This window comes from Propithecus coquereli, unplaced genomic scaffold (assembly GCF_000956105.1).
Source record: "Propithecus coquereli isolate 6110/MARCELLA unplaced genomic scaffold, Pcoq_1.0 Scaffold137, whole genome shotgun sequence".
Taxonomy (NCBI): domain Eukaryota; kingdom Metazoa; phylum Chordata; class Mammalia; order Primates; family Indriidae; genus Propithecus; species Propithecus coquereli.
Genome location: NW_012137969.1, coordinates 2,553,142 through 2,570,939, shown reverse-complemented (window position 1 = coordinate 2,570,939; position 17,798 = coordinate 2,553,142). Strand labels below are relative to the sequence as shown.

Sequence of the window (17,798 nt, the reverse complement as noted above, 5' to 3'; positions counted from 1 at the left end):
TTTCCTGTGGAATGCATTAATTGTTTTTTGGGGTTTTTTAAATTTTCAGTAGGGGTAAATGGTAATAGTAAAGACATTAGTAAGCTACCTTGTAACACTGAAATATTCCTGCTCCACTTACAGAGGTCTTTTATTTTTTAGCCATCTGGCATAAGTAACGTCTCATCTGTGGCATTTCAAGTTGACCCAGGTAATCACAGGCCACTTTGGGTCTCAGATGGACCATACTTCAAGATTAAAGGGTAGACTCAAATTCCATCCAACTCTACCACACCCTGCGTAGTTTGATGGGGTGACCTCTTTAGCTTTTCCTGACCCCTCTTTTTGTTCCCTGTACTTGAACCACTCTGGCCATCTTTCCCTCTAGGCAGGCCTGATGAATTGCTATATGGCCATTAGGAAGAATGCAATAGATCTTCATGTGTGTCTCTAGAAACATCATAGGTCCATCATAGGGCTTGGCACAGATCGTTGTCTCTGTCTGGCGTACTTGTCCCGCACCTACCTACCCCGCTCCAAGAATACTTCCTCAGAAGACCCTTCCCTGACCCCATGGTCAAGTGTCACTTGCAGTATGCTCGTATGGCACTGGGTGTCTTTTCTTCCTGATTCTTGCTGCTGTTTGTAGTCATAATTGATTTGCTTCACTATTTGATCAATGTCTTTATTCCCCACTAATCTGTTAGTTCCAGGAGGGCAGAGACCGGGTCTGTGTTTGCTCACCATGGTATCTGCTGCCTTTAGCAGTGTTTGTCTTATTAAGCATTTGGTAGATCCAGTAGGAGAGATGGATGGAGAAATAAAGCAGGCAGAGGAAGCAGGAGGAAAGCAAAATCAATGCTGTCTGTTCATTTCATTTTCAAGTGCTGGTAATAACCTAATCCAGCTTTTCAAATTATCTTTATTATGAGGAGGAAAAATAGCATCTTTTAAATAGTCATCCTTCAGGAGAAGATCCAAAAAAAGACCAGGTCATTGGAGTAAGATGGAATATTGAGGAAAAAGCAAACTACTTTTGCAGCTACTTGAACTTCTGAAAAGAACTTTAAGAAAATGAAAATTAAAAGGATCTCTTCAGGAAGTTTTGTGACACTTGGCTAAGTGGTGGAAAGGCACATAGCTGAATAGTGTTGTTTTTACGTTTTTGTGAAATGGGTTCAGAGTATCACAATATTGTTTTGGTTTAATTTCTGCTTTATAGCTAAATGTTTGACTTCAGGACATAGTTTGAATTTCTTCTCTGTTTTTCAGACCTCAGACTCTCAACTTAACTGCTGTCAATGAAGCTATTCTACTAGAAAATCTGGAAATATTCAGAAAGAATGGCTTTGATTTTGTTATTGATGAAAGTGGTAAGTTATTAATTAGGACTATAGAATCATGCCTTTTTAGAGCTGAGAACAATCTTTGAGGTCATATAGATCAATTCTTTTATAAGAGATAAAAAAGGTTCCCCCCAAAAACATTCTGTGTCTGCCCTCTCTATCAAATGTATAAGTAACACTCAGATGAAATACATTTCTCAAATAATGGATTTTTCTCAAAATTTTATTCTTTTAGCTCCAGTCACTGAAAGGGCTAAATTGATTTCCTTGCCAACTAGTAAAAACTGGACCTTTGGACCCCAGGATATAGATGAACTGATCTTTATGCTAAGTGACAGTCCTGGGGTCATGTGCCGGCCTTCCCGAGTCAGGCAGATGTTTGCCTCCAGAGCCTGTCGAAAGTCTGTAAGTAAAGAAAGCTCGTCTGCTCAAGCACGTAGTCTGAGGAATTTCTTGGTTTATCTCCAGTCAAGGGTTGTTAAATGCCTTTATGATTGCCATGGGTCATGTTATGTAGAGAGCCACATCGTTCTCTGTCAGTATGACATACCAGCTCAGCATGTCTGTTATCTGGGACCTCTAACTCATAACTATTGCTCTTTCTCTGCTTCTGTTAAGCAGTGTTGTCTCTTAGAGCTTTCATCGATTCCCTGCGCAGTTAGCTATTTATGCACCTCGTTTGTCTGTGGACCCCGTGGGTAAATAGCAACTTGCGTAGATAGAGGTTTGCTGCTGCTAGGCCTGGATGACACTGTGCAGGATTCTGCAGAGTCATTCAGTTGGCGAGTATTTCACAGGGTGCTGTGTGTGGTCCCTGCATGTTGTGTCACTGCTGCTGCTGGGATTGGTGTTAGAAAGTGGCAGCAATGGGTGGGGATTAGCTTGATGTCCAAGGAAAGTAAGTGACTTTGTTTCACCTGCCATTAGGAAAGGGCAGGATGCCCTTCCTTTATTTATTCAACAGATATTCCTTGAGCCCCTGCTGTGTGGCCCGCCCTGCTCCAAAGAGACACAGAGGTTAACAAGGCAGCTGAGGTCCTTGCCCTTGTGGAGCATATAGTTTGGTGGGGAGAGATAGACAACAAACATAAACGACACCCTCAGATACCAGTAAGTGCAGTCAAGAAATTGAAACAGTGTATTGGGACAGGGAATGACGACAGAAAAATAAGGCGACCAGGGGAGGTGGTGGTTAGGGAACAGCATCTGAGGAGGTGGCATCTGAGTTGCTACTTGAAAGGCAGGATCAGGTAAGAACTTGCCAAGTAGAGGAAATAGCAAGTGTAAAGGCTCAGGGCATTTGAGCGAAGCCAGGGGCTGACTATGTGCCTGGAGAGGGGACTGGAGTGGACAGAGCAGTGTCCAGAGGACAGAGGACAGCCATGTAGCATCTTGCATGTCATGGTCAAAACCTGGGAGTCTGTGCTGTGTGTGGCGGGAGCTGCTGGGGAGGGAACAGACAGCAAGGGGTGCTGGGACTATAGGAGGGAGGGGGCAGCCTCAGGGTGACATTTGGGGATTGGCTGGATCAAGAATGCTGTATGGGACGTGGTCTATTTGGGATCCCATTAGACTTTAAGTGGGGATCTCTGAAAACAGTTGTGTGAATGAGTCTAGAGCTCAAGGGAAATGTCAGGGCTGAAAATAAAATTTTAGGTGTCATTTACAGCCATGAAATTGGATAAAATTACTCAAGGGCAGAGCTTAATTAGAAGAGGGCCCAGAATCTGACTTCCAGCTGTAGATATTTCTTTGATAAAGGCCTAATATTAACCTTCTAATCCTGGAGTCTATGAGGCTGGCCTGGACTAGTAGCCAGGTGTTTAAAAATTCTGGGTCTCTTCCTAGGTGTAGGACCCCTGAAAAAAACGAAAAAAAAATAAAAAAGAAGAACTAAAAATTCTGAGTCTCAACATGATTCAAAGGCCTGTGGAGCCACAGGCTGCTCCTTCTTCCTGCCCTGGCAGATGCCATGCTCCAGCCCTTCCTCCTCGGTCTCGGGTGCTGACCGTGGGCTTCTCCTCGGTTGCTCCCTGCCCGCCCTTCCTGCCCCGTCTCTTGTGCACTGCTCCTTCCAGTTCCACAGTCGCTCTGGACCCTTCCCACCTCTGTCCTGTCTGCTTGCCGTCCCCTCTGCTCTGCACACACCTGGCTCCCCTGGCGTGCAGGCCTTCCCACACCTGACTGAAGTAGCCTCTCCTGGGCCCTGTGGTCTTGGTTCTCTGTTAACTCTTTATTGTCTGTCTTCCTCCAAGCTGGCAGAGCTGTGTTCTTACCCTGCCCCTTAGACTGTGACTGGCACGTGGTGGGCACTCAGTGTGCTGCAGGAAGGAGGAGGGTGACAGTGGGTTCAGGCTTGTCTCCTCTGCCCATTGCTCCTTGTCTCTCAGGGTCTCAGATTCTCTGGCTCGCTGTGGAGTCTGTCCCTCTCCTTCTCCCTGCCAGAGAGGGATCCACGCCGTGGAGCCAGCAGGGTCCGGGCTAGAGAGGGAGGGGCAGGAGGGCTGTTGCGTGGAGAGCAGGCCAGAGCCTGAAGAGAGGGAAGTGACACACAGTGACACATGTGCCCATCTAGGGAAAGAGAGTCCCTGGAGTGCTGTGGTCCTGAGGCAGGTGCTTGCTTGATGGACTTGTGCAAGAGGAAGGGGGTGGCAGTGCGGCTTGAGTCGGGGAGGGAGGGATGCAGTGCTTGGAGGTACAGGCAGGCCAGTGAGGGCCAAATCAGGTGACAGACAGGGGGGTCTTTTATAAATCAGGTGAGAGGAGAGAACTGTGAAGAGGAGTGATGTGACCTGACAGATCTTTAAGAATAATCCCTGGCTACGGAGTGGAGAGCAGCTTGTAGAGGGTGGGGGGAGCAGGGAGGCCTGTGAGGAGGCTGCTGCAGCTGCCCCGTGATAAGTCAGCGCAGCTGGGATGGAGGTCGTGGCAGAGCAGCTGAGAGTGGTTGGTTGTGGACAGGTGTAGTCAGTGTCTCGAGTAGAGGTGGTGCCGCCATGAAGGAGCCAAGGGGGGGGCCTGGATTTCACAAAAAGGTGGGGGGCTGAAGAACTAGATAGAAGGTAGGGTTCTTGGGGCATGTGGTTTTGAGTTGTAATCTTGTCCAGCCTTATTTTAGAGAGGGGTGCTTCTGAAGAGTTGCTTTTCTAACAAATAAACCCAATAAAACTTTAAATTGTTGTGTCTCATACGCAGGTGATGATTGGAACTGCTCTAAACACAAGCGAGATGAAGAAACTCATCACCCACATGGGTGAGATGGACCACCCCTGGAACTGCCCCCATGGAAGGCCAACCATGAGACACATTGCCAATCTGGAAGTCATTTCTCAAAACTGATATTTCTCACTGTATGGAATTATGTGTGTGTGTATAAATATATATGTTTGGGGTTTCAAAATTAACCTGCTGCTTAAAAAATAATGTATCAGATCCATTTAAAAATGATCTTGAGAACCTTTTCAAACCATGTGGAGCATTGCTTGTAACACTTTTTCTGCATTTGCGTGTGTGTGTGTGTGTGTGTGTGTGTGTAGGCAAGAACATGTTTTACAAAAATAGGAAGAGCGCTTTGGAAGTTACCCAGGCCTCTGCTCTGGCTGAATATATTTTAGTCTGCAACTTTTAGCCCTTAATGATAATTAAATTCATATTGGTTTAATTTTGTAAATGTAAAATAATGGTCCTTTTGGGTTAGTGGTCCTCAACCCTAATGCACATTGAATTTCAGAAACAAATAATCCAAAAAACCCAAGGGGCATTCTCTGCCTGGCTTGAAGAAAATGACTGTATAGGGCTGGGGTCACTGTTTTTAAATGTTCCTCTGTGCGGCCAGGGTGGCAAAGTGCTGTTCTAGGCAGGAAGAAAGAAAAGATTTTGTTTTTTTCTGTAATGTAATGCTGTGACCCGGTATCCTCAGTAACATTTCCTGGTAACATTCTAGTTACCGACCCTGACCGGTACTGGAGATAAACAAATCTCTGTCCATCTTGTCAAATAGTGTTTCATGGAATCTTGTCCTATTTAAACTGTGCCAAAAAATGGAAGTAAAGGTGTCCGTGTGGAGTACAAATGGAGGTTGGTGCACAGTGATGACAAGTATGGGCCTTCCCACTGCCCTCTGGGGAGCAAGGGCTTCCTTGGATGGAAGCAGATGGTAAAGTAGTGACTATTGCCATGTGTTGTGACAAGCGCCACGCTGGTGTGCGTCTGTGGGAGCTCATGTGAGAATCGCAGGAACTGTGCAATTGGGAGTTGGAGGCAGGATAATGGCCCCCAAAGACAGCTGTGGCTTAATCACCGGGACCTGTGACTGCATCACCTTACGCAGTGAAAGTGTCCCTACAGCTGTGACCGAGGTACGGGTCTTGCGATGGGGAGATTATCTGGACTGTCTCATGAGTGGAGGACCTTTCCCAGCTGGTCGGAGAGATGACGCTTGTTGGTTTTGAAGGTGGAGGGAGGCACACAGCCAAGGAACGCAGGCTGCCTGTGCAAGCCAGAGAAGAGGAAATGGACTATCTCCTGGAGGCTCCAGGAGGAGCCAGCCCTGTCAGACTTGGCTGTAGGATAATAAATGTGTGTTGCTTCAAGCCACTAACTTTGTGGTACAATTTGTTTACGGCAGCAATGGAAAACTAATGCTTGAGTAATTACAATTTTATGGAGAAGCAGTCAGTAGAGCTGGGAAAGCCCAGGCCGAGTGCCACAGGTGCTGCAGCCTGAGACCCGCTTCGTGGCCTCGCGGCGGCGGCCCCTTTAAGAGCGAGGGGCGGGGCGGGCGCGGTTGCCTGGACAGTCAGGACGCGGGCAGCCCTGCGATACCTGCGCCCGGCCTGGTGGAGCACGGTGAGCGCTCGGCCGGCTGTCCTGCGTGCAGGCGGCAGTCCTGGCGACCATCGCGCTCCTTGCTGAACCGACTGAACTGCGCGACCTCCCAGCACTTGGGTATGTGCGTGCTGGGCGGGCAGGACCGTGCTGGGCGCCCGCCCAGAGCTGTGTACAGTAAACGGCCCGGGAGAACCCCCCAAAAATTAGGAAACACGCAGTGAGAAGGGAAATTTGCTTTATCTGCAGTTCCTGTTTCGCTCATAGGACTAGAAAGCCTGTAGTAAAGGCCCGTGTGAATTGAGAGGTGAGCGCAGCTGGGGCTAGATTACCCCGGGACTGCTTAGCGGAGACGGTGATTAGGGGCCTGGGAAGAGCAATGGGGTTTTTGAAGGAAGACGGAAGCCTGGAGGTGGGGTTGAGCTGGCGAGTGGGGTGTCCGGAAGATGCCGTCCAGGCAGAGGAGGGCGAGGGGCGCTCACTGCACCCCTGGGGCACAAGAAGAGGGAGCAGACCTTGCCTTGCACCCCAGGACTCTATGCGTCCTGCCGGAAGGACCGGAACGCTTTCAGTGGGGCCAGTTTTGGAGGGCGGTGAAAACTGGCCGTGGTGCCTCAGCTCTGGGGCATGGGACAATTTATTGACACATCCTTTCTCGTCTGGCCCATCAGAGGCATTCAGTCAATAGCGGTGCTATAGGAAGTAGGCGGCCAATGATTTCAAGTTCGGAAACAGGAAAGGGACAAAATAATCACTCCACCTGTTGACTTTGCTCTGTATGCCGTACCAGGGATTTCTCTATGCATCGTCTCATTTAATTCTTACGAGGAGACAAGGTACTGCAACTCCTGTTTGATATCTCAGGCAGAGGAGATTAAGCAACTTGCTTAAGAGCACAGAACTGGTAATGGTCAGTGCAGGAGCCTGAATCCAGCTTTTCTTTTTTTTTTTAATTTTTGAGACAGAGTCTCACTCTTTTGCCTGGGCTAGAGTGCCGTGGCATCAGCCTGGCTCACGGCAACCTCAAACTCCTGGGCTCAAGCGATCCTCCTGCCTCAGCCTCCCGAGTAGCTGGGACTACAGGCATGTGCCACCATGCCCGGCTAATTTTTTACATATTTTTTCAGTTGTCCAGCTAATTTCTTTCTATTTTTAGTTGAGATGGGGTCTCACTCTTGCTCAGGCTGGTCTTGAACTCCTGAGCTCAAACGATCTGCCTCGGCCTCCCAGAGTGCTTGGATTACAGGCGTGAGCCACTGCGCCTGGCCTGAATCCAGCTCTTGAGCACTTTACAGTGCTGACGTATCAAGGGAGGGGCTTTTAAAGTGTGACTTGGCAGCATGGGAGACCTTAGAGGTTAAGTAGCCCCTTTTTGTGTATGGTGTTACCCTTCTTATGGCAACGCTATTTGAAAAGAAATAATATTAGACAGTGGTTCCAATTTTAAAAATTTTAGGAACAACCAATGCAATATTGAGATTGTATTATTTTCATAAACTGATGATACTTGTAATTAATTTTTCAGGTTTAAGGAGGAAACTGATTATGACATTGTGTTGTAAAGCTAAAATTCTAACTGTAAGTGAAACCCCCAGGTATTTAGAGACATCGTGTTTATTTTTCAGATAAAATTCATCAATGCTTTGAAACGAACAGCTCTCAACCAAAGGAGTCATTTGGTGTTTATAAAGTAAACTTTGGGTCTTCCAAAGACAATGGTGAAAGAAAAGAAAAAAGCAGACAAAAAAGGAGATAAGTCTGTCCGCTCTCCCTCGTCTTTGTCTGACTATCCAGAGTTTTCCAAACAAGATGGCAACACCACCAGGCAGGAAATGTCCCCAGGTGGTGTCCCACTATTGGAAATGCAGCTCCACGAAACGGAACTCCAAAAAGAACCTGAAAACATTCAGCAGGAGGAAGATGCCACTCAACAATATGAAGAGCCCATTCTGACCAAACTCATAGTGGAAAGGTGATTTTAAGGGGGTGCAATAGTACCGGGAATATGGCCAATGTTCCCCGCAAAAAACCGGGTCCCTTTGGTAGAGTTGCAAGGGATAAGAAAATAATAGAGAAAAATGGAAAATAAAAGAAATAAAAGAATACACAGAGACAAAGATATAGTGGTATAAGTTTATAAAGATTATAGGCAAAGTGGGATCTCAGGGGGCCTAGACCTTCTCCATGGGTCTCAAAAAGCCCCAAATGAGGTCTTACATGATAACTTATAGGGAATAGTGATTAATTGCCAGGGGTAACAGATTTACATAACAACAGGTAGTTCCTCTGAGGTTAACAGATTTTCAAAAGGCTTCTACAGATCCTTTAGCTAATTCTATCTACATGAACAAATGGTTACAAAATCTTTCAAAGATTAACTTCTAAGTTCTAAGGTAAGTTTATCACTTAACAGAAGGGTCAAACAGAGATATGTTGGTTCCATATTTATTAGATTATTGTGAATGAAGACGGGTAGTCTAGAGTGTTTAAACAAGAGCTTGCTTATAGCCATTCAGGCAGCTGTCTGTTCCCGGGGGCACTCCATTGTCAGCTCTCATCCTGTAGTTTTTAACAGATTCGCTTTGCTTTACAAGGCAAATCCAAACCTTTAGGTCTGAGAAACGTGGCACCTTGTGGGATACAGCCGCTACTGTCTTTCAGAGACGCCCTTCCGAGTGTAACAGCATTTGAAATGCAAACAAACACGTTCACATATTCCTTCAGGGCAAAACTCTGCAAAACTCCTAAGACAAATCCTGTCTGCAAACACATCTATATTAATTCGTGGAGCAACAGAATAGGATTTAACACTGTGAATCAGGCATTTTTGGAAAATTTGCTTTGCTTCAAGCATATGAATCCTCATGCATTTTTATCACCATCACACAATTTCCCCACCTCAGAAAACAACCCCCCTTTTAAGCTGTGTCTTACGCTGGCACAAGGCCTGCAGTCCCAGGGCTTCCCTGCTGAGGTCTCTGGGTGCTGCATCTTCCACGCTCCCTTTTCTACCACTTCTTTATTCTCTGTTCTCGCTCTCTCAGCAATCTCTTCTCTTACTGTATTATAGCTTTACATATCATCTCCCTGAATGACTGTAAAAATCTATTTTCTTTAGCACTATTTTCCTAGAATTTCAGATTCAAAATTTTAGCAGCGGTGCCCAACCTTTTTGGCCCCAGGGACTGGTTCCATGGAAGACAATTTTTCCATGGAATCGGTACTGGGGGGTGAGGTGTCACAGGAGGGGGGATGTGGTGCAGAGCTCAGGCGGTGATGTTCAGCCCATTTCCTAACAGGCCATGGACCAGTAATGGGCCAAGGCCAGGAGGTTGGGGACCGCAGCTCTACTGGACTCAAACTCTTTGTATCCAAAACTGGAGACTGCTGGCCTTGAAATAAGGTCTGGATTTGTCTTAGCTCTGTGACATTTACGCCATCCCGGAAACTTTATGAGCTTCAGGTTCTTAATTGGGGGGAAATAAATGAGAATACATACCTTAGACGGTTATCCTGAATGTTACTGTTTCTCTCCTAGCTATTAGCTTCTCCTTTGTTCCCTATTCCTGTAACAGCACCACCATCTTCTTACACATCCAGGCTTGAAACCTTAGAACTATCCTGCTCCTTCCCTTGCCTTTCATATTTCTTTTCCCTCTGTGGTTCTCCCATTAGTCCTTTTCTCTTCATTACCTCTTGGACTTGTTTCCTAACGATTTCCCTGCTTCCGGTCTGTCTCCTGAGGCCTCCTGTGTAGATTTACCTTCCTAGCGCATGGCTCTGTTTACATGGCTGCCTGTATTAGTTGTGTATTGCTGTGTAGCACGTTACCCCAAAGCCCAGCGGCTGCAACATTAGATAGTATCTTACACGGTGTCTAGGGGTCAGGAACCCCGCAACTTCTCGTGTGGATCAGGCTGTCTCAAGAGGTTGCAGTCAAGGTGTTGGCCCTGGCTGCTGTCATCTGAAGGCTTGACTGGCTGCCTCCAAGGCTGTTGTCCAGAGGCCTCGCCTCATGTCCTCATTACATGGACCTCTCTGGGGCTGCCTGAGTCCACGCCGTGGTAGCTGCCTTTGCCCAGAATGAGCGATCTGAGAGCAAGCAAGGGCGGAAGCCACAATGTCTTTTAGCACATGTTCTGGGACCTAGTCTCAGAAGTCCCCCTTGCCCTTTCCACAATATCCTAGTGGTCACAGAGGTCAGCCCTATTTCATGGGAAGGGACTACACGGAGTGTGAACACCAGGTGAGAACCACTGGGAACCATTCAGAGGCTGGCCACCACACTCCCTCTTTAATAACTTTTAGTTTTCTTCATAGCGTCTAAAGAATAAAACTTAGCCCTGGCCAGGCACAGTGGCTCACGCCTGTAATCTTAGCACTCTGAGAGGCCAAGGTGGGAGGATCGCTTGAGCTCAAGAGTTAAAGACCAGCCTGCGCAAGAGTGAGACCCCGTCTCTACCAAAAATAGAAAAATCAGCCAGACATCGTGGCCGAGAGCATCTGGAAACGTGTGTTTTTAGGGAGGGGGGGAGGTATCATTGATACCATTATATGGAGCTATTGTGAATTCTTTTAAAAATTTTTTATGTTTCTTTATTGTTTTTAATTATTGGAGTAATATATACTCATTGTGACAAATGAAATAATGCAAAGATGTCTTAAAGAAGAGCTAAGGACCCCTCCGCCCCATTCTAATTTAGTCTCCCTGTTCCTCTCCAACTCTCATTAATTATAAAGTCTTTTGGGTTTTATAGGCAAATAATCACATAATCTTCAAATTGAAATAATTTCAGCTCTCTTTTCAATATTTATGCCAATCGTTTACATTTCTTGACTTCTGCATTAACTAGGGGCCTCTAGAACAATATCGAGTAATTGGTGGTAAGAGCAGACCTCCCGCTCACGTTCCTGATTTTAATGGAATTGATTTCAATATTTCACCCTTAAAAATCAGAGTTGCTACTGTTTTTTCATATATAGTCTATCGTGTTTATGTAGTTTCCTCATATTAGAACTTAAGATTTTTTTTAGAAACGATTGCCGAACTTTATCAAATACCTTTCTGGCATTGTGATAGATCTGTATGGTTTTTCTTCTTTAACTTGCTGATGTAATGAATTATGTTTATAGATTTTTCTAACATTTAATCATCTTTAGGTTCTTGGAATAAGCCCAGTTTGGTCACAGTTGCCGCAGGTTCATTTGCTTGTCACTTCACTTCCTTAGAGCCCAGAGAAGAGCCATGTGGCAGATTGCACATTACCCATTCAGTCCTGGACTGGAAATCCAGGCGCTGTTCTTGGTAGCTCCTTCCCCAAAGCTGACACATTAGAGAGCCCTGTGGATCTATGTCCAGAATATATCTTTTTAAAAAAAAAAATTAAAACTTCTTATCATGGTAAAATATACATAACATAAAATTTCTAACCATTTAAAGTGTGAAATTCGGTGGCATTAAGTACATTCACATTGTTTTGCAACTGTCACCTTATCCATTTCCAGACCTTTCTCATCATCCCACACAGAAACCATCCAGAATATACTGTAACTCTCCCTCTCTCTCCCCGTCACTGCCCTCTGCTGGCAGTTGTCTGCCACTCTTAGCTCTCCCGACCATCTGTTCACACCCCAGCCACTGTGGTCTTCTTAAGATAGAAATCTGATCTTGTCCCTGTCTTGGTTCCCCCCAGAGCTCTGGATTTTATAGCAGGGCTTTATCCCAGCCCACGGAGCCAGCCTGCAGGGCCTCTGCCTCCCTCTCACCTTCCTCCTCAACCGCTCCCTCCCTGGCTTCGTGTGTTCTCCTTTCTATTTGTTGCACTGCAGGTGGCAAGCCCTTGCCTGCCTCAGGGCCTTTGCTCTGCTGTCTTCACTTTTCCTGGGGTTCTTCTTGTGTTTGTTTGTCTCACGTCCTTCAGGCCTCAGTACAAATCTTGTGTCTTCAGAAAGGTCATCATTGCTTTCACAAAAATTGAGCGTGATCTGGAATTATCTTGTTTGTTTGTTTCCTGTTTATTGTCTGTCTCTCCTGAGTGGACTGTAAGCTCCTGAGGGTAAGAACTTTCTCGTCTTGTCCGCAGCTCTGTCCATGAGACAGGCACTCAGATAGGCACTTGGGGGGAATGTTTATTGAGTGAATGAGCGTGAGATATTACATGCACCTCTTCCTTGATGTTAATTTTATATATTTTTATCATGGTAAAATATATTAATGTAACAAAATTTATCATTTTAACCATTTTAAGTGTACAACTCAGTGGCATTAAATATGTTCCCAGTGTTGTACAACCATCACCACTACCTATTTCCAGAACTTGTTCATCATCCCAAACAGAAACTCTGTGCCTATTAAATGGTAGCCCCCCACTCCCCTTTGAACCCCCTGGGAAGCTCTATCCTACTGTCTAATTATGTATTTTAACCCACTGTCACTTAGGTTTACTCACATCATTGATTACCTTGGACTGCATTTATTTCTTTGCAGCTATGAAGGGGAAAAAGTTCATGGGCTGTACGAGGGAGTAGGCTTCGCCGTCTTTCAAGGAGGTAGCACCTACCACGTGAGTTATGTACTTGGGAACCTGCAGGGCAGGGAGGAAAGTGTGGGGTGATGGTTTTCGATTTGCAAATCTTCAGTAAAGTCCATTGATGCCTCAGAAAGAAATTGAAAGTACTTCATGCTGATTGTATTTTGAACCATGATTACATATTGAAGGTAAAAATATGGCTCAGTATAACTGAAGTGGTCATTTTGGGTTTCTTTCCCTGGCTCTTATTGTACAAACAGCAGGTCACTAAAGTAAATAATGAAGAGTAAAATCCCAGCGTCACCATCCTTTTGCCATAAAAGTGTTCAATTGGCTGTGTTCCTTTTATTTTAGATGGGCAAATTCATTTTGTAGATAACATTTTGAATCTCTCTCTGTTGCTGCATGGTTTTAATAATGATTTTTTTTTAATTTTTTTATTTTGGTAAATTGTACATAACATTTACCTTTTGTTTTAGACAGGGTCTTTCTCTGTCACCCAGGCTGGAGTGCAGTGGTGTCATCATAGCTCACTGCAACCTTCAACTCTTGGGCTCAAGTGATCCTTCTGCCTCAGCCTCCCAAATAGCTAGGACTACAGGTGCACACCACCCTGCCCAGCTAATTTTTTAAATTTTTTGTAGAGACGGGATCTCACTGTGTTGCCCAGGCTGGTCTCGAATTCTTGGCCTCAAGCAATCCTCTTGCCTTGGCCTCCCAAAGTGCTAGGATTTCAGGCGTGAGCCAGCATGCCTGGCTTCCATTTTAATCATTTTTAAGTGTACAGTTCAGTGGCATTAAGCATATTCACATTGTTCTGCAACCATCATGACCATCCATCTCCAGAACTTTTTCATTATCCCAAACTGAAGCTCTGTCCCCATTAAACAATAACTCCCCATCCCGCTCTCCATAATTATTTTTGATATTGCATTGTGTTCTAATTTGCTATTCATAACTGTTCCATAGTTGTTGTGTACTTTTGGGGTGTTTCATTTTTTGCTTTTATTACCAATGGCACCATGAAGATATTTATTCATTCATTCATTCAGTTTATCAAAGAAAGGTGTGCTTATTATAGGAGAATGAATTTTTCTAGCTGGGGTGATCAGGTATGAGTTTTAGTACTGATTTTTCCCTTTAACATACAACATGTTCATTTTCCAGTGTCATAAAAATTCTTCAAAGCACCATTCACTATGGCTGAATACTGGTCATTAAAATGACCGCCCCACCTGGCCTTTGCTCTGACCTGGGGCATGAAGGTGTTCCATTGAGCCTGACCGGGTCTCCTCTCAGCGCTGAGTGCTTGTATACAGCACTGGCGTGTGACCCATTAAAATGCCACCTGGGTTTGTTACTGATTTTGCTCACTGCTCTCGCACGGCACAAACCCTTCCCAGGCTGCTGAGGACTGCCCCAGAGGAGCTCATCTCGGTGCTCTCAGGTGTGCAGTTACCCAACTGCTCAAGCTGGGCCAGCCCATCCTGTTGAAGGCAGGTGGCCCTGCCCTTCCCCAAAGTGGGTGACGATCACCCCCCTACCCACTGCCAGCTACTTGCTGTGTAAACTTTCCATATTTTCCTGAGACTCAAATGATTTTGATGAAAAACAATCATCGGTTGGATCTCTTTTAAATTGTTTTCTGGATTTTTTAAAAAACAATTTAAGTTTCTGCTTAAGTTTTTGTGTTTGTTTTGGCTTAGGCCATACCCGAAACACCTCTGAGAGCAGGAGCAGTTATTTGCTCCCCTTGCGTTGTTAGACATTAGGTGACTGGTGTTTTCTGTGTTAATGCAGATTTTCAGTTTCTAGAACACTGAGTGTACCTGGGGGCCTCAGAGGGAACATCACCACGAGGCCGTAGCTCAGATGAGGAGGCAGGCCCAGCAGGATGAGTCGGGAGCCCTGAGCCCCAGGCGGGTCCAACCAGGGTTGGGCACATTTTTAGATCACAGTCCCCAGTATACACTCACGTGCATCTAAAGACAGATGGTAAAAACAACACTTACCCTTACTGTGTGGGTGTGTGCTGGCATTTTCTATTCTAATGTTAAAATGACACAGTTTTCCTGAGTGCCAGCCCTGTCTGTCATGAGTCCATGCTAATCTGAATTGACTGTGTAACATCTTCTTGCTAGTGAAGTTAGGGCAGTGGTTCTCAAAGTGTGGTTCCCGGGACCAGCAGCATCTGCTGGGAATTTTTTAGAAACGCAGATTCCTCTCCATCACCCACTCTACCTCTAAGTAGATGATTCTAAGGAAGAACTGGATGTAATTTCATCATTGTTTACTCTGATTGCATTTAGACATCCAGGTATATTAAGTTTTTTATGACTAGTTCCTATACGTTAACATTAGATACTTTCAATGTATATTAACTACACTGACAACTGTATATCATACACATGTTACCGAAACTCAGCACTTGTCCTCGAGGCCGCATCAGAATGAGAACAAGTGTTTTGGGGAGGAGGAAAGAGAATTTTTATTACTTTGCTGGCAAAGGGGGAAGAATGGTAGACCTCCTCTGCTCAAAATCCAAATTTCCCAAAAGGTAGGCAGAAATACAGAGCTTTTAAAGGGAGGGCCGCTCAGTTCTGGGCTATTGAACTAGGCTATAGTGGTTAACCATTCTAATTGTCACATCTCTGTGAACTCTGCCAGCCTCCCACCTGGGGTGCTGGCTCCACCTGGGACGGCTGAGTTATCTTTTAACGAAGGTCTTAACCTGCCTCAGGGATGCAGGCCACGCTGCAGTTCCCAAAAAGAGTGGGGGAAGTTTTAAAGAGATAGAAAATCTTTTTTTTTTTCCTTTGGGCCTTTCCCTCTGTTACATACATATATGTGAATGTCAGTACACAAGCGCACACACACACACACACACACACACACACACACACACGTGTGCGTGCATGCTCTGATAATTCCCAGTGAGGGAAAACAGAAAGCGTGATATTTACAAATGTAATAATTTCTGATATTTTAATCAGGTCTATCTAATTTGAATTTTTTTTTTAAATCCTTAAACTTTGAAGTATAAAATCACAAGTATTTGAATTGTTTTGAACTGTAGAGTTCTCCAATAGCCTAATTAGGAAAGGAAGACTCAGATTGAATTTACAGCTAATTTTTAACAACTGCACAGGACTGCCCGGAGTAAATTTTAGGGACCTGGATATTTTGGGACCCCTCTTTAGATCCTTTTTAGGGAGGACGGATCCCAGTGTGGTGCCAGCTCAAAGTAGGGCTCTCCTGCTGCCTCTGTGCCCTCAAGCAGGTGTATTCCTGCATGTGGAACCGGGATAAGGCTCCATCCGAAGAACTGAAGCCATGGACGGCAGTTGTAGTGTAAAATCAATAGCTGTGTCGGGCGCAGTGGCTCACGTCTGCAGTCCCAGTGCTTTGGGAGGCCAACGTGGGAGGATTGCTTGAGGCCAGGAGTTTAAGACCAACCTGGGCAACATAATGAGACCCCGTCTCTACAAAAAATAGAAAAACTAGCTGGGTATGGTGGTGTGCACCTGTAGTCACAGCAACTTGGAAGGCTGAGGCAAGAGGATTGTTGAGCCCAGGAGTGTGAGGCTACAATGAGCTATGATGACGCCACTGCACTCTAGCTGGGGCAGCAGAGTGAGACCCTGTCTCAAAAAAAAAAAAAAAAAATCAGCAGCTGCATTGTAAGAGTTTATGTTTTCTTTTGTTTTGAAGGGTATGTTTTCAGAAGGACTCATGCATGGACAAGGGACTTATATTTGGGCCAATGGATTAAAATACGAGGTAAAGCATATAAGTTTTAGTGGTAAGTTGTAACTATGAAATTTAAGGTCAGGTTCCCAAAGTTAAACATATTATTATCATAAAAGTAACTCAGCACATGGGTTTAAAAAAAAATTCACAGAACCAAAGAATCTAACTCGTGATTGCACGAGACTTTCTGGTAATTGTTGTTACTGGTTTCATTTGTACGTTCTGGAGGTGTTCTATGTGTCCTAAGTGTACACAGCACACGTACATGTACTTAGCCCCTCCTACTTTTTTACAAACACGAATAGTTAATGATACGCTCTCTTTGGTACCTTTATTTTTTAGAGATTGAACCATATCCATTCATCCAGATCTAACTATTTTTCCTGGCTGTGTGTATTCCATAATGTGGATCGCACTTAACACATCTTGCTGGGTTGAGGGGTATGTGTATTTTTAAATTGATTGCTAGGACCGAATTGCTCCCAAGAGATTGTACCAGTTTCAACTCCCACCCACAAAGTGTGTGAGGGCCTGAAATGCTATTCTAAAAATCTCGATTGCAGAGTTACTAACAGATGGTGTTTATAAATGGTAATGAAGACATTTAAAACACACGCACATAATGCACTTACTCAGATAACAGCCAGATAGTGACGGACACAGAGGCAAGTTTGGGCCAGGAAGGCAGCTGACTGGAGCTGGACAGTGGGAGGTGTGCGGCAGAGGGGCGGGGAGAGCGAGGGAGGGGCCGGCCCTCACCGTGGGGGTGGGGGAATAGAACCCCCAAGGTCCAGGGAGCCTGAGGATCGGGCCCCAGCAGTGGTTGTGGGCCAGCCTTTCTGAAGGAACTCCCTTCCTGCTCGACATCCTGCCTTCTAGCCCATGGCCAAAATTCAAGGTTTCTAGTCCCTAAATGGCGATTTGCCAGGAGTCCTCTCTGCTCCATTGTGTCTGGAAACTCTTGGAGGGGTCATTTTTGCATGCACAGACCCCTGCACCAGCCTTGTCAGGATGGTTTGTGGGCAGGACTCTGGGGACTCTCCCAGAAGCATCACATGACCTGGGCAGCAGCCAAACCAGGCTGCACTGTCTCCCCTTCTCTCTGCTGACTGCTGCCTCCCAGAGTTCAGATTCCTGGAGAATCCGATGGCTCTGGGCCATGGTGTACCATACGGTGCGCTGCCCTGTCGGCAGACGTCCTGAGCCAGCAGAGGGTGGTTCTCTAGAAGGTGCCCACAGGGCAGGCTGTTGCCTGACATGTCTGCAGAATATTTTGATGCCCCACAGGCAGAAAGAAGGGTTTCCTACGGTGACCACTAAGCCTGGCTAATTGTCAGGATCTCCTGGAGGGTACCGTGAATTAGCC

The 17,798-nt window shown here is 45.6% G+C and overlaps 2 protein-coding genes across 2 annotated transcripts in view; both read left to right on the top strand.

Annotated features, from left to right (window-relative positions):
* Positions 1-4,794, top strand: part of PMS2 (PMS2 postmeiotic segregation increased 2 (S. cerevisiae)) — a 30,020-nt gene extending 25,226 nt beyond the window's left edge. The window contains exons 11-13 of the mRNA XM_012638898.1: positions 1,252-1,352; positions 1,561-1,730; positions 4,521-4,794. Coding sequence (XP_012494352.1) covers positions 1,252-1,352; positions 1,561-1,730; positions 4,521-4,664 — 415 coding nt within the window. The 3' untranslated portion in view covers positions 4,665-4,794. The remainder of the gene's footprint in view (positions 1-1,251; positions 1,353-1,560; positions 1,731-4,520) is intronic.
* A 3,073-nt stretch (positions 4,795-7,867) lies between these two features.
* Positions 7,868-17,798, top strand: part of LOC105806011 (radial spoke head 10 homolog B-like) — a 42,901-nt gene continuing 32,970 nt past the window's right edge. Inside the window, exons 1-3 of the mRNA XM_012639025.1 lie at positions 7,868-8,124; positions 12,640-12,715; positions 16,394-16,462. Of these exons, the coding sequence (XP_012494479.1) occupies positions 7,868-8,124; positions 12,640-12,715; positions 16,394-16,462 (402 nt within the window). The remainder of the gene's footprint in view (positions 8,125-12,639; positions 12,716-16,393; positions 16,463-17,798) is intronic.